This window comes from Cydia amplana, chromosome 17 (assembly GCF_948474715.1).
Source record: "Cydia amplana chromosome 17, ilCydAmpl1.1, whole genome shotgun sequence".
NCBI lineage: Eukaryota > Metazoa > Arthropoda > Insecta > Lepidoptera > Tortricidae > Cydia > Cydia amplana.
Window position 1 is genome coordinate 14,261,593 of NC_086085.1, and position 20,358 is coordinate 14,281,950.

At 40.5% G+C, this 20,358-nt stretch overlaps 2 protein-coding genes across 2 annotated transcripts in view; one reads left to right on the plus strand and one right to left on the minus strand.

Annotated features, from left to right (window-relative positions):
• The window catches only part of LOC134655832 (molybdopterin synthase sulfur carrier subunit), a 226,791-nt gene that overhangs the window by 17,318 nt on the left and 189,115 nt on the right, over nt 1-20,358 (plus strand). The gene's annotated exons all lie outside the window — the stretch shown is intronic.
• LOC134656093 (uncharacterized) lies at nt 16,897-18,896 on the minus strand. The gene is made up of 2 exons (XM_063511611.1): nt 18,665-18,896; nt 16,897-17,732 (listed from the first exon to the last, which is right to left on the minus strand). Exons 1-2 carry the CDS (start codon nt 18,894-18,896, stop codon nt 16,897-16,899), a joined length of 1,068 nt encoding a protein of 355 aa, XP_063367681.1.

Below are 20,358 nucleotides of genomic sequence, written 5' to 3' on the forward strand. Positions count from 1 at the left end.
AAAAAGGATATAATTATTCATTTCAAAATATTTGAATTGCAAAAAACCGCCATTCGCACGGATGAATAAATTAAAAACACATGCTTGGATCGTTTCATTTCAATTACAACTCGAAAACCATGAACGAGCTTTCATCTTTTTTAGGGTTCCGTACAAAGTGACAAACGAAACCTTATTACTAAAGGTTGACTCACGCTAGAACGGTCCGAATACGGGACGAGGCGTCATACACTTCATTTTCTCTAACGGATGATCGCAAATTTTTGAGACGAGAAGTTCTTGAGACGCTAGTCCGATTCAAATTAAACAACTTGTTACGGTTGTGATCTTATTTTGATACGACCTTTAAATGGCTCACTCTGATTGGTGCATGCGAAATGAAGTGAAAGTCGCGCGTGAGATGCACGCCAATCACCAAGACGATCGTCAAACTCGTATCGAAACCATTACACATTGTTAAATTAGAATCGACCTCCATGTCGCACTTGTTAGTTTTTAGGGTTCCGTGCCTCAAAAGAAAAAGACGGAACCCTTATAGGATCACTTTGTTGTCCGTCCGTCCGTCTGCCTGTCAGTCAAGACCCTTTATCTCGGGAACGCGTGCAAGTATCGCGTTGAGATTAAAACCATATACTTAGGTTTAAGAGTGCTATTACATTTCGGGGATGAGCGAGTTTAGGTATTTTACGCGCTGCGGCAGGCCCCGCGAGCTCAGGTCGCCGAACCCTTCCACCGCATTTTCCCTCGGTCGCACTACAATGATGGATTAAACATTCTTGATCCGAACGTGAAGCACATTGAAATCAATCATAACAACACTAACTGTACTTTAATATAAGAAGAAGAAGAAGAAGAAGAAATACATTTATTTAGCATCAGGTACAAGTAACACACAATACAAGTAACACAAACAACTTAGATGCTAAACAGGATCCCCACTCAGCATAATGCCACGGCAAGCCATGACGCTGATTTTCAGTGGGTACCTGACTTAAAACTAATCTACATCTAAAGTTCTAAACTAAGACTAAACGAGTGGCAACACACAATTCAGACACAGATTACAAAATACATACAATAAAAGAGGGAAACTACAACCAAGAATAAACTTAAATTAAACAGTAGTTCAGCATTTTAGCATGCTTAACGTTGCGGACCGTTGTTGGCTTGCATACTGGAGTTACTGGGTAGGTAAGCAAGCAGGCGACAGGAAGGAGGAATATCAAAGTCCTAAAAATGTTATTTGGTACGAAAATACTAAATCCAGTGCAAATATACATACTTATGTAGGTCATTATTACTAGAAAGAAATTATACGTACTTACTTAGGTACTCGCTTATTTTCATTTTTCGTCATTGCATATGGTATAGGTTGTATAGTGAAACTATTTTAGCTATATAATAAAACCTTTAATTTGTATCTTAAGTTTAGAAACGAGCTGATACTAAGCATCTGATGATGAAGCCTGATGATGATGATGAAGGTGGTCACGGATACCAATCAACCATGTAGTAACATGATTAGGCTCGTTTGATTCGTCTCAACAAGATCTTTGGCACTAGGTGACACTCAGGGTCTGATAATGGAGCTGGAAGATGGCCACTGATACCAGTCAATTATGCAATTAAACCACTTCGTGTTTGAGCTCGTTTGATTCATCTCAACAAGATCTTTGGCACTAGGTGATACTCAGGGTCTGATGATGGAGCTGGAAGGTGGTCACCGGTACCATTCAACCATGCAACTAAACCACTTCGTGTTTGGGCTCGTTTGATTCATTTCAACAAGATTTTTGACACAAGATATGACTCAGGGTCTGATGATGGAGCTGGAAGGTGGTCACCGGTACCAGTCAACCATGCAACTAAACCACTTCGTGTTTGAGCTCGTTTGATTCGTTTCAACAAGATCTTGGACACTAGGTGATATTCAGGGTCTGATGATGGAGCTGGAAGGTGGTCACCGGTACCAGTAAACTATGAAACTAAACCACTTCGTGTTTGGGCTCGTTTTATTCATTTCAACAAGATCTTTGACACAAGATAGGACTCAGGGTCTGATGATGAAGCTGGAAGGTGGTCACCGGTACCAGTCAACCATGCAACTAAACCACTTCGTGTTTGAGCTCGTTTGATTCGTTTCAACAAGATCTTTGACACTAGGTGATACTCAGGGTCTGATGATGGAGCTGGAAGGTGGTCACCGGTACCAGTCAACCATGCAACTAAACCACTTCGTGTTTATGCTCGTTTGATTCGTCTCAACAAGATCTTGGACACTAGGTGATACTCAGGGTCTGATGATGGAGCTGAATGGTGGTCACCGGTACCAGTCAACCATGCAACTAAACCACTTCGTGTCTGGGATGACAACCTTCCAGCTGCACATCAGACCCTGTGAGTACTATGTTGTGTCAAAGATCTTGTTGAAACAAATCAAACGAGCCCAAACACGAAGTGGTTTAGTTGCATGATTGACTGGTACCAGTGACCACCTTCCAGCTCCATAATCAGACCCTCAGTATTATCTTGTGTCAAAGATCTCGTTGAGAGGAATCAAACGAGCCCAAACACGAAGTGGTTTAGTTGCATGGTTGACTGGTACTGGTGACCACCGTCTAGCTCCATCATCAGACCCTGAGTCCTATCTTGTGACAAAGATCTTGTTGAGACGAATCAAACGAGCCGAAACACGAAGTGGTTTAGTTGCATGGTTGACTGGTACCGTTGACCACCTTCCAGCTCCATCATCAGACCCTCAGTACTATCTTGTGTCAAAGATCTCGTTGAGAGGAATCAAACGAGCCCCAACACGAAGTGGTTTAGTTGACTGGTACTGGTGACCACCGTCCAGCTCCATCATCAGACCCTCAGTACTATCTTGTGTCAAAGATCTTGTTGAGACGAATCAAACGAGCCCAAACACGAAGTGGTTTAGGTGCATGGTTGACTGGTACCGTTGACCACGTTCCAGCTTCATCGTCAGACCCTGAGTTCTATCTTGTGTCAAAGATCTCGTTGAGAGGAATAAAACGAGCCCAAACACGAAGTGGTTTAGTTGCGTGGTTGACTGGTACCGATGCCAACCTTCCAGCTCCATCATCAGACCCTCAGTACTATCTTGTGTCAAAGATCTTGTTGAGACGAATCAAACGAGCCGAAACACGAAGTGGTTTAGTTGCATGGTTGACTGGTACCATTGACCACCTTCCAACTCCATCATCAGACCCTGAGTCCTATCTTGTGACAAAGATCTCGTTGAGAGGAATCAAACGAGCCGAAACACGAAGTGGTTTAGTTGCATGGTTGACTGGTACCGTTGACCACCTTCCAGCTCCATCATCAGACCCTCAGTACTATCTTGTGTCAAAGATCTCGTTGAGAGGAATCAAACGAGCACAAACACGAAGTGGTTTAGTTGCGTGGTTGACTGGTACCGATGCCAACCTTCCAGCTCCATCATCAGACCCTCAGTACTATCTTGTGTCAAAGATCTTGTTGAGACGAATCAAACGAGCCGAAACACGAAGTGGTTTAGTTGCATGGTTGACTGGTACCATTGACCACCTTCCAACTCCATCATCAGACCCTGAGTCCTATCTTGTGACAAAGATCTTGTTGAGACGAATCAAACGAGCCGAAACACGAAGTGGTTTAGTTGCATGGTTGACTGGTACCGTTGACCACCTTCCAGCTCCATCATCAGACCCTCAGTACTATCTTGTGTCAAAGATCTCGTTGAGAGGAATCAAACGAGCCCAAACACGAAGTGGTTTAGTTGCGTGGTTGACTGGTACCGGTGACCACCTTCCAGCTCCATCATCAGACCCTGAGTCCTATCTTGTGTCAAAGATCTTGTTGAGACGAATCAAACGAGCCCAAACACGAAGTGGTTTAGTTGCGTGGTTGACTGGTACCGGTGACCACCTTCCAGCCTCTAGACATAGCATAGTCGCGCTACCCCCTCTGCCACACATACGGTAGCGTTACTCCATCTTCGAGTCACGCCTACACCGCTTACTTCAGTCGGCGGACCGGGCTCGGTCTAGAAACTTCGATAGCTCGAAGAAGTTTTTGCTATCAAAAATGCATTATTGTTGTGTCAAATTGTGTGGCAAGAACACTAAAAACTCTAGTGTACAAAAAAATGGCATTTCATTTCACAGGTAAGCCGATTTTTTAGAGATTTGGATAAAAAAATATTTTAATTTAAGCGTCTCATCAAATTTGACAGCGCTTGAAACTCGATGACGTCTTTTAAGAAAGTCTCTTTCTATCGCGCTGCATCCGTATACATCCTTTCTTGTCTTTTATTACGTGACATTCCTAAGCCCAAACTAGTGATGTCCATATCCATAGAATGTGATTGTTTACTATTGACAAGGTAATTCAATTCAAATCGCATAGGTATTTGCGAAAAATTCACTATAAAACAAATAAATAATATGAGAATTACACTTACGGTCAGGTACCAATTTTCCCTTGAACATAAACGATATTGTCAATTCAGCACTACATAGGTACTCGTATTACTTTTAGCGATTATAAAAACATTGCAAAAATTAATCACAAGACCAATTTTATACAAAAACACACGGTTGCGATTTAAAATGCATTATTTTGATTCCATTTTTGTTGAGAATAGTGGGCGCCGGTTTAACTTTTTAATTTTTGCTTTTTTTCTGTGTACGACTGCCAACATGGCAATGATACCTACTTGAACATTCGGCCAAATAATTTAAACCTCATTTAGTTAGATTATGTTAAATAACATTTCATTTACATAATAACAAATAAATATTTGATTTAAACCATGTAATAACTCTTAATAGAATTATACAGGATGTTTTTAATGGGTGGGTATAGTAGGATACCGCGAATACAGGGTGGATTTTCTTTTTGGCTCAGTGAGGGCAGCTACCAGATCCCGTACTGCTACGAGAAAACGGTCTTAAGAGACCTTCCCTCGATTTTAAATTAATGAAGATTGGCATTTACAGATTTTGGAAAAAAACATACAGGATACGAGATAAAGGTCATTTTTGACAAACTTTTTTTTTATGCCAATCGATCCCATTCCTATTGAGGATCAAAAGCTTGTATGGAAGCAAAAAAAAAATTCCGGCTAGAAAAGCCACACATCGAGGAAAACTTTTCCCATAATATTTGAATGAAAATGAAAACTTTTTTTTTCACATGCTACTTTTGTATGCCAATCGATTCCATTCATATCCAGTACCAATAGTTTCCTAGGGGTCGACTTACGGTAACGTACTAAAAAGCCACAAATTGAAGAAAACTCCATACATTTACTATGGAGAAAACGTGAAATTTAATTCACAGTTTTCTATCTGGCCAATCAGTCCTGTCCTGTTACATTTAAGAACCATAATACTGTATGAAGACATTGCTGTACGAATGATTGGCGAGGTAGAAAATTGTGAATAAAATTTCACATTTTCTCCATAGTAAATGTATGGAAAAAGTTTTTATTAATTTGTGGCTTTTTAGTACATTACCGTAAGTCGACCCCTAGGAAACTATTGATACTGGATAGGAATGGAATCGATTGGCATACAAAAGTAGCATGTGAAAAATAAAAGTTTTCATTTTCATTCAAATATTATGGGAAAAGATTTCCTCGATTTGTGGCTTTTCTAGCCGGAATTTTTTTTTTGCTTCCATACAAGCTTTTGATCCTCAATAGGAATGGGATCTAATTTGAAATCGAGGGAAGGTCTCCTAAGACCGTTTTCTCGTAGCAGTACGGGATCTGGTAGCTGCCCTCACTGAGCCAAAAAGAAAATCCACCCTGTATATAAAGCCGCAACCCGACTGATTAATTGACATAATTGCTCTCCCAGAACAGAAGGGGGTTCCTGGGGTATTTGACTTTGATACGGTCGTATAGAGGGGGTGGTTTGATGACTTCCAGAAAAATCCGACTTTTGGTAGACCAAATCCGATAATCCGGTAGACCGGATTATCCGACTTTTGGTCACTAAACGGTGACAGATACGTGGGAGATGCTCGACCAAATGTCATAGAGGGACGCTGACAGTTTCTGAAGCCGCCATTATTTTTTCAAAATGGCGGATTCAAAATGGCGATCATTTTTCAAAATGCTCCCAGCGCGCTAAAATTTTGGTCACGAAAACTCGGGGTCACCTAGCTGTATTCCTATGGATTTTTTTTTTAATAAAACCAATATGGCGGTAAAAATGGCCACTTATTTTTTATGAAAAGCTTCAAAGGTGAGAGATAGGTGGGGGGTGCTCGACCAAATGCCATAGAGAGCCCGAGACAACACAAATTGCATTTAAAAAGTTTCAAAATGTACTAACTAACATAAGAACACCTTGTAATACCATGGTTGCAATAAAGAATTATGATTATGATTATGAAAATGGCCGTCTTTTTTTTTCAAGTTGGTCTGAGCGCGTTGAGATTTGGCATGCGGCGAGCTTGGGGGCCCAAGATTAGTATGTGAATTATTTTTTGAAAACACTCAAAATGGCGGCGGACACGGGCAAAGGAAAATTTCCAAGTAGGTTAAGCGAACCCGAAGGGCGAATATCAGGCTGGGAGGCCGAAGGCTGACCCGCCGAAGGCCCGAAGCCTTCACCCCGACTCCCAAGCGTGCAGCCCTCAGTAATTTAAAGCGAGGCCGAAGGGCGAGCTGCGTGAATGAAGTGCTTCCAAGCAGGGATGTTGCGAATATCCGCATCCGCATCTCGTCTCGTCTCGCGCTTCTCTAAATCTCATAAGACGCCTTTTTACCAATAGTTTATTTTTAAATTAATTATATAAAGCAGATACACCTGCTAACGAAACCACAACGTTATGGGTTAATGTTTTCGAACGAACGAATCAACATAGCATTCAAAACATGCTTGCATATTATTACTGTTATTACATTATTGACCGTGATTGACAATGTTATTATTCAACGTGTCACATCACTAGCGCCCGGCAGATATTTCTGTCTGACGCCCACGTGTGTTTGAACGGACCAATCACGGCACGGGACTCGCTCACCTCGTCCCCCGCACCCCTGTATTTTTGGCAGCATCGGTTTCATGAAAGAATTGGCCTAAGTTGAGTCTAGAGGCTGGATGGTCAGTGATTGGTACCGGTGACCACCTCCCAGCTCCATCATCAGACCTATATATTCTGATTCTGACATGTCATCAAAAGCATTTGTATTTTGCCATTTTTTAATTTAGTACCTATAAAATATCAGATCATTTCAAATATCTTTAATGCTGTCCGGTAGTTACATACTATACTATAAAACCAAATACACAGTACTAGGATCAAAGTTTCTCAGTCGCCGTATACACGCACTGTCACGCACACAGTATAGCATTTTACACGGCGCCTGCCGCACACAATGATAAAAAACCTCGTCGTCGCCGTTGAAAACGTGCGGAGCCGACCGACACACGTCCTACCTCTACAAGCTCTGCCGCGGCACTGAGCTCACGACCGCGCGTCATCGGTAATATTAGAGTCGTTTTCAAAAAATTGCCAAAAAATTATAGTAGAATTTCATAAACACTAATGTATACCATCAGTATAAGCAAACGCTGTAGATTGCTTGAGTATGAAAATGACTTCGATATTAAGTAGAATTTCGTAGGAATTGACACTTGTTTCGGAGAGAAAATTGAGTTTGTTTTTCTTCGATTTTCTCTTTCTCAAAGGTATTTAGGAAAAATGTCAAAAGTAATTCCTAATGTACAGGGTATTAGTAATACAAAATAGCCAGCTTTACCAGAGTAAACTTCTCAACATTTACAAATACGAGCTCACAATTTAGTGCTTCACGTGGTTTTTCGGAAACAACCATCAGAAAAAAAATCATTACTAATTTAATAAGCCCTTTTTCCAATATTTAAAAAGTAATTCCTAAAGATAAGAAGACGCTTTTACCGTAACAAGTACTCATTGTTTCTAATAATGACCCTAAAGTACTGAATGTCATCGAGGAATATCATCAATTTTGCATTATTTTGACTTTCATGTTGGAGCGCTCTTAAAGGCCCTTGAAGCTGTGAAAGAATGTAACTTCTAAGTTAACGTAAAAAAAGATACGGCCGTTTATGCCGCAAAAAAAGCTATATTTCGACACTCTCAATGGAATCAAAATTCATAGGGTACTTCCCGTTGACCTAGAACTAGTTATAAAATTTGGCAAATAATATCGTCTTACATATGGAAAAACCTGAAAAATATAAACTAAAAAAATAAATAAATAAAAGTCATTAACGTATAATATCTAAGGACGGGCTAATGGGGCACTAAACATCATACTAGTTCAGCGGTGCTAACGAATTCCAGCCAATCGTGCAGTCTAACGCGACTAGTTGCGACCAATAGCGCGCGTAATGCGAACTCGTCAACCTATCGCGCGCGTGATGCGAAATTGCGAACTCATCAACCAATCGCGTTGTAGCGACTGGCCCCTGTCATGCCTCATTATTATTGCCCGTAAAGCCAGTCCCTAGATATCTATGTCAATGATAAAAGTACAATTTGTACGGAACGCACGGTGGGCGGGTCCGACTCGCACATGCCCAGCTTTTCATAAAGTCCTTGGTCCGCATAAAGTCCTATTTCAGTCACGTTTCCCTTATTTATGCTGTCCTCTTTTGTTTTTAAAAGCACTTTGATACGCGGTGCTGAAAAACTTAATGAATACAACATTCCGACCAAATTGGAAATTCGTGCTACATTGTAGAATTTGTAGGTTGACTTTGAAATTTTACGGTGGTATTTTGGCGTGGTGTTACGGCGTTATTCATAATTCATAAACGGCTGCTAACTTAATCAGTTGATGATCGTCGTTTGTCCCTATCTGTCGTTAAGCCATAGAGAGGTACAAACGACGATCATCAGCTAATTAACTTCGAGATTTTAAATTACCACAAAAAGAGGAAAGGGGACGATCGAATCTCCATACAAACGTAATCCTCATTTTCCTCCCTGGATATTAGCATTAAAATATTTTTTTTACACAATTTTATGTACCTATTTTAGTCATAGCTATAAGTACATGTCCAACCATTTGATTTATTCGTTTTCTTCATTATTATAAAAGCTACTGAAAATAGGGTATTATACTGTATTTAATATAAATTATTTTACACCATGCATGAAATAAAGCCCGCAGCCCCAGAAGGGCTAAGATGGCCGGCTCTTTATCATTTGTCACCATGCCTGTACACGTTCTAACAAGTATGTAAGTGTGAAAGTGACGCATGACATGACAGGTGATAAAAACGCGACCATATATGATACCGTTGATTAATTTTACGGTTTAAACTCACTTGTTTTGAGTCACTCGCGCGACCAAAGCCCAAACACACCACTATGCCCGCCTACAGCGTATTTAATTACAATTCTAAATATAATGGCGAACAAAGTGCTTGAAAACTTAGTACGCGAACTCCAGAAGAAGTTATCCACTCTGGTAGAGAAAGTCAGCACTCTAGAAGCAAAGATAGGTGAGCAAAATAACCTAATACTAGCACTCTCAAAACCGATTCCACATAACGGTCATGAAGATGACATAGACAAAGGTGACGGCGGTTCAAAATCCACCCGCAAATCGCTACCAGCACCACCTGTCACTACCGCCAAAGTACCGCCACCTCAGCGCCCAGTTCGAGAGGCGAGACAGATAGCGGCGGCGGCCATTAGCGACATAGCAAGTGCAACAAGGAGGAAGAACTCTGGTGGGGCCAGCGGAACGACTGTACGAGGTATGAATCGTCAACCGAATACTCCCGATTGCCTACGACAATCTGTCACGAGTGTTGGGGCCACGAAAACAGCGACCGTGGAAGTTGATACTGACACTTCCACCCCTGGTACGCCCACTGTGCTAATTCAGGAAAACCAGCACTCCATTGTGCATGATGATGATGAAGGCCCATGGACCAAACATTCTAACAAGAAAAAAAGAAAAATAAATAAAGTCGTTGTTGGGACTGGGCAGTCTGATAATGACATTAAAACTGTTGAATCGATGAAGTATATTCAAGCGTGGGCTTTCCAGCCTGAGACAACGGAAGAAAATATATCGAATTTCCTTAAAAAAGTCGATAATTCTGCAGAGTACTTCGTCGAAAAGAGGAAAATAAATACTAACAGGCACGCCTCATTTATCATCGGAATGCCAGAAAGTCTATTCGAGCGGTTTACTTCGCCGGCGGTGTGGCCACACGGAGTAAAGTTTGCGAACTGGTTTCGCGTGCGCCCCCGCCGCCCCGCCCGGAGCGGCTCGCCCGCGCATCGCGAACACTGCAGCTCGACCCCAGTCGACGGTTCATCGGCCAACGGGCAACAGCCAGGTGCAGCGCATGAATAGTGAATGTGATAAACTGCATATATTACTCCAAAACGTTAGATGTTTACGCAATAAGACTACATCTATCGAAAGCATACTCCAAGGAGCTACTAAATACGATCTACTGTTAATAACTGAGCACTGGTTAACATCTAATGAAATTGCTGTAAGAAGTTTAATGAATTATACTTTAATCTCTGGCTTCTGCCGTAATAATCGCCTTCACGGCGGTGTTTGTATATACGCGCATAACAGTGTTTCCGTGTTAGATAGGAGTGATTTGGGCATAAAATATTCAATTGAAATGCACATCGAGATAGCAGCGGTGCAACTTGTAAACTGTAATGTTATTGTTTTGTGTGTATATCGTTCCAATACGGAGGGTGACTTTAACATATTTATTGATCAGTTGGAACTACTACTGAACGATATTAGTCAGGACAGCGCGGACATTTTAATAATGGGAGATATTAATGTGGATTCCTTGAAACGATCGAAAGAGATCAGGTTACTCTATGAACTATTAGCTAGGTATAATATATCTTCTAGGGTAAACTTCCCAACCCGTATACAGGGTGAATCCAGAACCAGTTTGGACCATGCGTATACGGACCTGCCCCTGGATCGCACTAAAACATACCCATTGGAATTTAATATAAGCGATCATTGTGCGGTTTGTGTTGTAATATCCACACCTAAAAATATGTGCACCACGCGCCGGGTACGAAAACGAATAATGAACGACTGTCATATGCGTAAATTTATCGAGTTTTTGGAACTATATGACTGGTCTAAATTCTCTGACTCTAATGAATTTAACTTTGATGATATTTATAATGTCTTTATAACGAACTTTAATCTTAACTGCCCTTATAAGTCTGTTTTGGTGCGACCTAGGGATTCAGTCTGGAGTAATGACAAAACTATAAAAAGTAAACAGTTTCTTTTGTTTCTCGGAATGCTCGCGCGATTATATCCCTTAAATACCGACCTAGCTCGAATAATTAACGCTCATAAATGCAAACATAATAGTTTACTTACTAACACTAGACGGTCGTTTATAAATAAAAATATAGAATCCAGTGAGAATAAAAGTGGCGCCTTATGGAACTCAATTAAACTAGAAATAAATAAAGGTAGGATATCAGGAGATGAGTTTCGTGTGCTTAGGCATGCTGTGTGTGGATCGCAGGGCTCCGGTCGCGAGCTGGCGGACGCGCTCAATCAGCACTACCTGGCGGTGGTGCGCGACACCCCAACCAGGCCCAACATGCCCGAGGCTCTGAAACTGTTGCGCGCCTCCAGACCACCAGTACCGAACACTATGTTTATGACTCCATTTACGGCACCGGAGTTGGTTAAAATTATTAAAAATATTAAATCGAAGGCCACTAGAGACGTCTATGGGTTCCCAACCTCTGCGCTGCGTAAACTACCTTACACTTTCCTAAACCTGCTATGCAACCATCTTAATACCTCAATGTCGAACGGTTCTTATCCTGACACCTTAAAGAGTATAAAAGTAACACCGGTGTATAAAGGTAAGGGTAGCAAGAAGGAATTAAAAAGCTATCGTCCGATATCGCTGGTGCCCGCAATCTCTAAAATATTTGAGATGGGAATTTGTGATAGGTTGATGAGCTTCTTTAGCTCGAAAGAAACGCTATGCTCTCAGCAGTATGCTTATCAGGCTGGTCGATCGACGGTGGAGGCAGCACGCGAGGTGGTAAAGAACGTACTAGGCGGACTAGAATCCAAAAAACGAGTCGCCGCTATATTCTTCGACCTATCTCGCGCTTTTGACCTTGTTGATCACAAACTGATAGCAGCTAAACTAGAACACTGCGGCGTACGTGGGGTGACCCTGGATTTCATCATTTCCTTCCTTAGCAACCGCTCCCAAAGAACTGAAGTGGCTGGTGATGCTTCAGTACCGGGTGATATTGGTGACCGGTCAGTTCCTCAAGGGTCCAATGTTGGTAACATGATGTTTCTGGTGCTGATGAATGACTTGCCATTTCTATCTTCTCACACGCAGCTCATTATGTATGCAGACGATATCTGCGCCGTGGTGAGTGGGGACTGTGAGGATGAGCTCCGTATCAATGTCGAAACGGTAATAGTGAAGCTCTTGCACTGGTTTACCGCGAACGGTATGCAGCTCAACCTCGAAAAAACGAACATTCTGGAATTCTCATTGGCTACGAATAAGACTACAAACTTAATCCCTGTAGTAATACAAAACACTAAAATTGAGGCCGTGAGCTCCGCAAGATTCGTAGGCTTCACTCTAGACGGTAGACTGCAGTGGCAGGAGCATATTGATTCCCTCTGTGCTAGGCTAAACTCTGCCTATTATGCCGTAACCAGACTCAAAAGCTCACTGTCCCAAAATAATCTGCTAGCAGCCTACTACGCTTATTTTCACTCCCATCTTTCCTATGGAATTGATCTTTGGGGTTTAGCTGCAGACCGTGATCGCCCCTTTATAATTCAAAAAAAAGTCGTCCGGTCTATGTGCCGAGTACCGCCCGACGAACCGGCAAGAGAGCTTTTTATTAAATTATGTATCCTAACGGTTCCCTCTCTCTTTATATTCGAGGTAGGAAAACTAATCCGGCGGAGTAGGAAACACTTTACTACCTCCACACGTGAGTCGTCAAGACGAACGCAGGCACTTATAATTCCTAGGCATAGACTTGCGAAAACAGGTAACTTTTCCCAAATTATAGGCCCACGCATCTACAACAGGTTACCGTCTGATATAAAGGATATTGCCTCAGATCTCATTTTTATAAAAAAACTCAAGTGTTTCCTGATCCAAAAGGCATTTTATTCGGTCAAGGAATTCATGGAAGGCTAATTAATGTTAAATGGAAGCAAGTATTATTATTCCTGACGTATTGGAACGGGGTATAGGTATAGCTACTCTATTGACAATTTAATTATGTTCATTTTTCTAGAATTTACAATGATACCTAATTTTAATTGTATATTATATTTCCGACATACCCATTGTATATAATAATGTAAATAACGCGGCTGTGACAATGTATGATCAATACAAATAAAGAATATGAATATGAATATGAATATGAATACAATGACAGCGGAAGACCTCCCCCAACCGGTTTTCTCGGCGCGCGCGCAGCGTGCGACGCGGCGTGCCGCAGTTCAATACACGGCCGTCGTGAACGCTGCTCGCACTGTTAGTGCTTGAGAAAGGAGACCTAGGCTCTCCGAAACATGTCGCGCGAGTGACTTAAAACAAGTGAGTCTAAACCGTAAAATAATTCAATGTTAGTATGTCTCACAACAGTTTAAATTCGACCATGATACCGCTGCAGATGTGTGCAAAATGGCGTTTGACACACGAATGGCTAGGTAATAACAAAGAGAATAGAGTGTATAGAGACAGACTTACTGTCATGGTAAATTATATAGCCACAGTAAATTTACTGCCATCTTTCGACAGAAGATTAAAACTGTTAGAACGCCATTTGACTTTGATCCTTATTCTTTCACTGATATATGTCAATGTGTTAAATGTCAAAATTTTACGCCATCCTGGGACCTCGCCGTATAACAGTGAGGCGGCAACAGAGGGGTTTTAGTGGGTCCATGAGTCCCATTAGCCTGTATGGGAGTCCCACATAACCATCCCAGGCCCGTCCCCGATATGTGTATATATTAATTGTCCCATTAGATATATTTATTTATGACACCTCTGTTGTGAATAAGCCACATTATAAGTATTATAACGAACATTCCACCAATTGTAAGTTTCTGTTTGGCCCAATGGTTGACTGGTAGAGAATGTTTCATGGCATTAAGTCCGCCATTTTTGTTTTCTTGTATTGTGCAATAAAGGTTAAATAAAATAAATAACATTCCTCAGTAACCTTTTACTTTGACTTACTGAGGAGGACATTCTTACAACAACAATATCACAATATCTTATCCTATAAGTACGGTTCATTTACGGCGCGCGAACTCGCATGCGATTTTAGTTACATTGCGGACCATTGAGGTTACAACAATTCAGCCGATCGATCAAATACCGCAATGTAATGAAACTTGCATGCGAGTTCTCGCACCGTCTAAATGAGCCCTTAATCTTATAAATTAGTTTGGTTAAGTTGCAAAAGTAATCCCACCATAACGCGAAGCCAAGATTCGCAATTTTACCAAAACATTCTATCAAAACTTTTCTAGCACCCTCCTAATATCGAAAGGTAACAAAACCTATGTTATCATCGACAGTTAAATATTAAGGACTGTCAGTTATTAAAATAAAAATCACTACACCTTATAAAACATAGCCCCGCCGCGTCTGTCTGCTTGTATGTTCGCGATAAACTCAAAAACTACTGATCGGATTTTCATGCGGTTTTCACCTATGAATATTGAATAGAGTAATTCTTGAGGAAGGTTTAAGTGTATAATTTGTTAACCCGTGCGAAGCCGGGCGGTCGCTAGTTATATACATAACATATAGCAGGTTTTTCATTGTTGTTGTAGAATTAGGTGATCCATTGACCACATTTAACATGGCATAAATAGTTCGATAGCAAATAATTACTTTATTATAACGCCATTATTTTATATAATATCGGTATCTACCATGATTAAAGTTGATCGGGTTTTTAGGGTCCACACTGTAGGTACCTATTAGAGAGAGCATTCTTATTTTGAGATTTGAATTTTTAATGTTATTTCTATTCTGAACTGAACCATGAGCTCTTTAGATCATATGAGGGGAAAGGTGTCCCAAAATTTCCATGTATTTTTCGTTCCCTCCGTTCCATTACCGCCATTCAAAGTCTATTAAAAATGGTAACGGAATTGAAATAAAATGTTTGGGACACTTCTCCTATTCGGATCGAAAGTGCCACGAGCAGTTTTATTCTGAGTAAAAATAACATAAATATTTCCAAGTAAAGAAAGTGTCGTGTACAATTTTAAAGAAATGAAGACTGAATGAATGAAGAAATGACTCTTTCGAATAGACTGAGTTCTGCAGCTTTTGCAGTGAGCAAAATCCGTCTGTTAACTGATGTGAAAACAGCTCGATTAGTATATTTTAGTTACTTCCATAGCATTATGGCATTATGGTATTTTACTGTGGGGTGGTGCTTCAGAGATAAATACCATTTTTGTTCTTCAGAAGAGGGCTATTCGAGCAATATACAAAATGAACCATAGAGATTCACTTAGAGATAAATTTAAGGAAATTGACATAATGACAGTGCACTGTCAATACATTTATGAGAATATTCTGTATGTACATAAAAACATTGTAAATTTTAGAAAAAATTGTGAAATTCATAATATTAATACTAGAAATAAACATAAGCTCGCAGTGCCCTTCACTCGGCTCCATAAAATTAAAAAATCATTCATGGGTAATTGTGTGAGATTTTATAACAAACTTCCAAACCATATTACTGAATTATCTATTAATAAATTTAAGAATTATGTAAAGCGTAAACTTATTTCTAAAGCGTATTATACCACACAAGACTACATGAATGATTTAACAACGTGGGATTAGTTGTTATTCGAAATGATTATTTTTTTAGGTATATTTGATTAATGATGAGGAAATTGATATTCCGATGTACATACTTCTTTTGTGTTTTTATTTATTTATTTGACATTTAGATTTTATTCTAGAAACATTCTAGACTAGTATTTTTTATACAATTTTTTTTTTCATGTTTGACGATCCTTAAAAGGATCCTTAAATCCACAAAATTGTGAAATTCTTAATTTAATTTAATTTGTGTTTAATTTGATTTGTATAATAATCCAATATTCTTATGGAATAATAACATCAATAAATTGCTCTGATAATTAGCTTAAGATAATTTATAAGTATGTTACGATTCATAAGTGCTTGTTGCTAGGCCTACATGAATAAAGTATATTTTGACTTTTGACTTTTTTTTTTGAAGCCCTAAACGACTTTTTCTACTACAATGATGACTAATTAAGAAGAACGTCGTTTAGATTGACAGTTTTTATATTTTATTGGTCTCTACCGCAACATACAAGGTACCTAAAGTTTCTAAAGATTAGGAGTTGGCAAAACAAAAGCCAGCAAGGCACAATGCATGCTGGGTATTCTTTGCGTGTTGTTTCGAGATCTTTCCCTTTATAACTATTGCGGCGTGAAACATGTGTCCGTTGAGCGTGAAACAAGCTACGAGTATCTTATTTTCTTGTGGTTATGTGTTAGAGTCCGTCTAAGTTAACTTAGCATCGACTTAAATAGAACGACTCTTGACAACGTAATCAAACAACCCTCAGGGCCGTAGGTATTCGAAAAAATGCTTATCAGTTATAAGATGTCACAGCGATACGATACTGATCTGTCAGCTTCAACAGTGACGTTATTGGCGGCGAAATCAGATCGGTATCGTATCGCTATGACATATTATAAGCATTGTTGGAATACGTCTGTCAGTATTCGAATGAAGAGCCTGCGTTTTTCAAACCGCTCGCTATTTATTCAACTATACAACAACCCAAATTCGACATCATAGACGATATTGCCGACGATTGCGGCGATTGCGTGGACGTACAATCCCCCCTCTCAAACGGGCGCCCCCTCTACGCCGATCGCGCCCTCTCCGGTGCTTAGAGCCCCCGCTCCGACGGGCCCCTCTCTGCCGGGTAAAGTCCACCTTCACGAACTCCTTCGGCAAGAACCCCTGCAACTCAGGATACGCCCCCACCAACATCTTCGCCGCCCTAAGCGATACCGTCTTATTAACTAGTATTTGCCTAAACGTCTCGTTCGTCATGAAATCAGCGTTCAAATCTTTGATTTGATTCAATCTGTCCATCAACTCTTGGTCGACTTCCAGCATCTGCATCTCATGTATATCCTTGGCTGACTCCCGATCCAACCTATACTGTTTTTTGAGAAATTTGATAAATTTCTTCATAGTATTTGTCTTTCTCTTTCGGATTTTGCTGCCGTTTTTGTATGCTTTGTCGAGGATTCTGCGGACCTCTTTGATAATCCTGTTGATGGCTCGCTTGATCTTACGCTTTCGTTCTTCTCTCAGTCTCTTGCGTCGTTTTCTTCTGCGTTCGCTTCGTTTACGTCGTTCTTTTGAGTTCTTTTTCTTAGCTTTTTCCCGTTCATCAGCACTGTTGGCCTCCATGGTGGATTCTCCAAAGGACACGGAAAGTCCTTGGTACAAGTCATAGGTGTGGAAGTTCAAGGAGCAACATACCCACTGGGTGCGTCCGCAGAAGTAGTCACCTTTGTAGATTCTGTATTCTGCGCTGCATTCTGCGGGCAGCACGCATGACCCCCAGGGCATGTCGTGCTGGCTAGGGTCGCCGCACGGGACGCCCCACGGTCCTGGCAATATGAAACCGAACTTAATAAAGGACTCGATTCTCTGATTCTGATACTCCGATACTTACAGTCAAGGTCGCGTTTTATAATCGCGTAATTTGCAATCGCTTTCTGAGTTTTTTTCGAGAGAGACGCAAACAGAGATTACAGTGTGGCTACCGCCAGTTTGGCACTGACATAATCGCTATTAGCTTGAACATACTTTCTATGCCTCGCGCTCGTACTGACATATTAGTGCGAGCGAGATGACTGTATAGAAAGTAAATTACGTAGACGTTGGCGTATGTCAGTTTTGACACTACACTGTCAGTGACTCATGGTACGGGTACTGGTATTACTTGGACCTTTATAAAACGCCACTCTGATATGTGGAGGCCTAACCAAGGTGACAATCGTGGAATAATTTTACGGTTTAAACTCACTTGTTTTAAGTCAGTCACGCGACATGTTTCGAAGAGCCTAGGTCTCCTTTCTCAAGCAATAACAGTGCGAGCTGCGTTCACGACGGCCGTGTATCGCATGTGTCGCGCGAGTGACTAAAAACAAGTGAGTCTAAACCGTAAAATTATTAAATGTTAGTATGTCTCACAACGGTTTAAATTCGATAACAATCGTTGTCTCTATCGCACTAATATGGTAGAGTGATAGAGACAATAGAGTTTCGTTTCGTTTTCTGCAAACGATTGTTTGATCTGAGTAGGTATCCGATATTTTCAGGAAGCTAATAGATGTCTCATTTAGGAATAAACAAACATATACCTAAATATATTTGAGTAATATATACCTCCTGTGCCGTTTATCAAAAGCTTGTAACTTGTAATACAAGTGGAAGTCCCTTTCTAACAAAAGCTATCAAAAAGGAACTCCAACTTGTATTACGAGTTACAAGCTTTTGATAAACAGTGCACTGGTGTATAAAAATATGTGAAACTTACTTGCCGCCGCCATATTAACAACATCGCTCTCAATACGGTTTGAAAAATTCTTCGTTTCCAATTTTATCTTGTTCCACATTTCCTTCCATTCCTCTTTCCAGTTTTGGAACTCCCTGCTCGAGCTCCCCGAACTCGTATCCCCGTCGCTATCCCCGCGTCTCCTCACCTCATTCAGTATGGGGTCTAACTGGTACCCAATCCTTAAATTTGACTTCGTGGCTACGTTCGTCATAAAATTGTCATCGTTCAATCTCTCAATTGAATCTCGTACTCGCTTCACCGTTTTCGCTTTGTTTCTGGCAATTAAATTATCAAAATCATTTCTAACAGTCCTTTTTTGTAGATATTTTCTTATTAAATTAGGATCTCCATAGCTATTTAGTAACTCTGCTGCCTTTTGCCCTGTTCTTAAGTACAGATCTCTATCCACATGATCTTTTGTTTGAGATAACGTTATTAGAATGGATAACGAAATTAGAACCGAGTTCATTTTTTGGAATTTTTCATCGCGCGTACTTTTTAGTTGGTGTTTGACAATAAAATAAAATTGTGGTGAAACAGCGATTGTCGAATTGCGAAATGCGTAGTGCGATAAAGTTTATATCGACTTTTTATAGAAGAACCAAAGATCACTTTCCCGATTTATGGAGCACTATATTTTGCCCGCGACTTCGTCTGCGTGGAATTATTTATTAGAATATTAAGTTTTATTCCCTACATAAGAAACTATTTATTCCCAATACAAACTTTCACCCTCCTTTGTACACCCTGAAGGGATGATTTCGGGCATGTGTCAAACTATCTCCATACCAAATAATCTAATGTGGTTCAGCGGTTATTGATTCCATATACAAATTTCCACCCTTCTTTTCACCCCCCTGACAGATGATTTCTGGGATAAAAACTACCCTACGTCCTTTCTCAGGACTCACACTATTTCTATACCAAATTTCATCTAAATCGGGTCAGCGGTTTAAGCGTGAGATGTAACAGACTGACACACCTTCGCATGTATTGTATTATAGTATGGAAGTACGGATTTGATACGACTCAAGGTTTTACGATTCAACAATCTCAACACTGGCTTACTCATAGTAACAATATGAGGTTCCGAAATTTTTCCAAATTGATATTTCGCAATTTTGAAGTTTTTGAAGGCTCATCAGTAATGCGGAGTGTAGTGAGGATAGTCTACGGGTAGAATATTCGCGTAGGTATTCGTTAAGCCCCCTCCACACCCGTGCGCAAATCGCGGAGTCGATTTTCGCTGACAGCGAAATTAACTCCACACTCGCGTTCGCGGCTTCGCCCGCGATTCACGCACATAGTCTGGAGGGGGCTTTAAGGGAGGCCGTTCAGAGGATTGTCAGGTAGCGGTTAATAGGCGCGTTAAAAGTCCCCTATCTATGAAATGGCACGGGGGATTCCTAATAGTTACCTAACGAACAAATGAAATGTTAAAGGGGAATGATTTTTGGGCGGTTAACTTTTTGTAGCCATATTAAAATGGCCGTTTGCCGCCGTTTGACGAAATAGGTAAAGGCATAAAGTACCTACCTAATCATATTTATGTGGCTTTTATCAGAGAAAAGTCAAAGCCATATGTGGTTAGTCTATAGTACCTACTATAGACTAACCACATGTGGCTACTAATATTTCTCACGCTCTGAAAGAGGGTCATTGTTGTTCAAAAA

Coding starts and splice junctions, on each gene's coding strand:
- LOC134656093 (XM_063511611.1), bottom strand. CDS start 18,896: ATGACGAACGTAGCCACGAAGTCAAATTTAAGGATTGGGTACCAGTTA. Junction 17,733..18,664: donor TGTTAATATGGCGGCGGCAA/GTAAGTTTCACA, acceptor TCATATTGCCAG/GACCGTGGGGCGTCCCGTGC.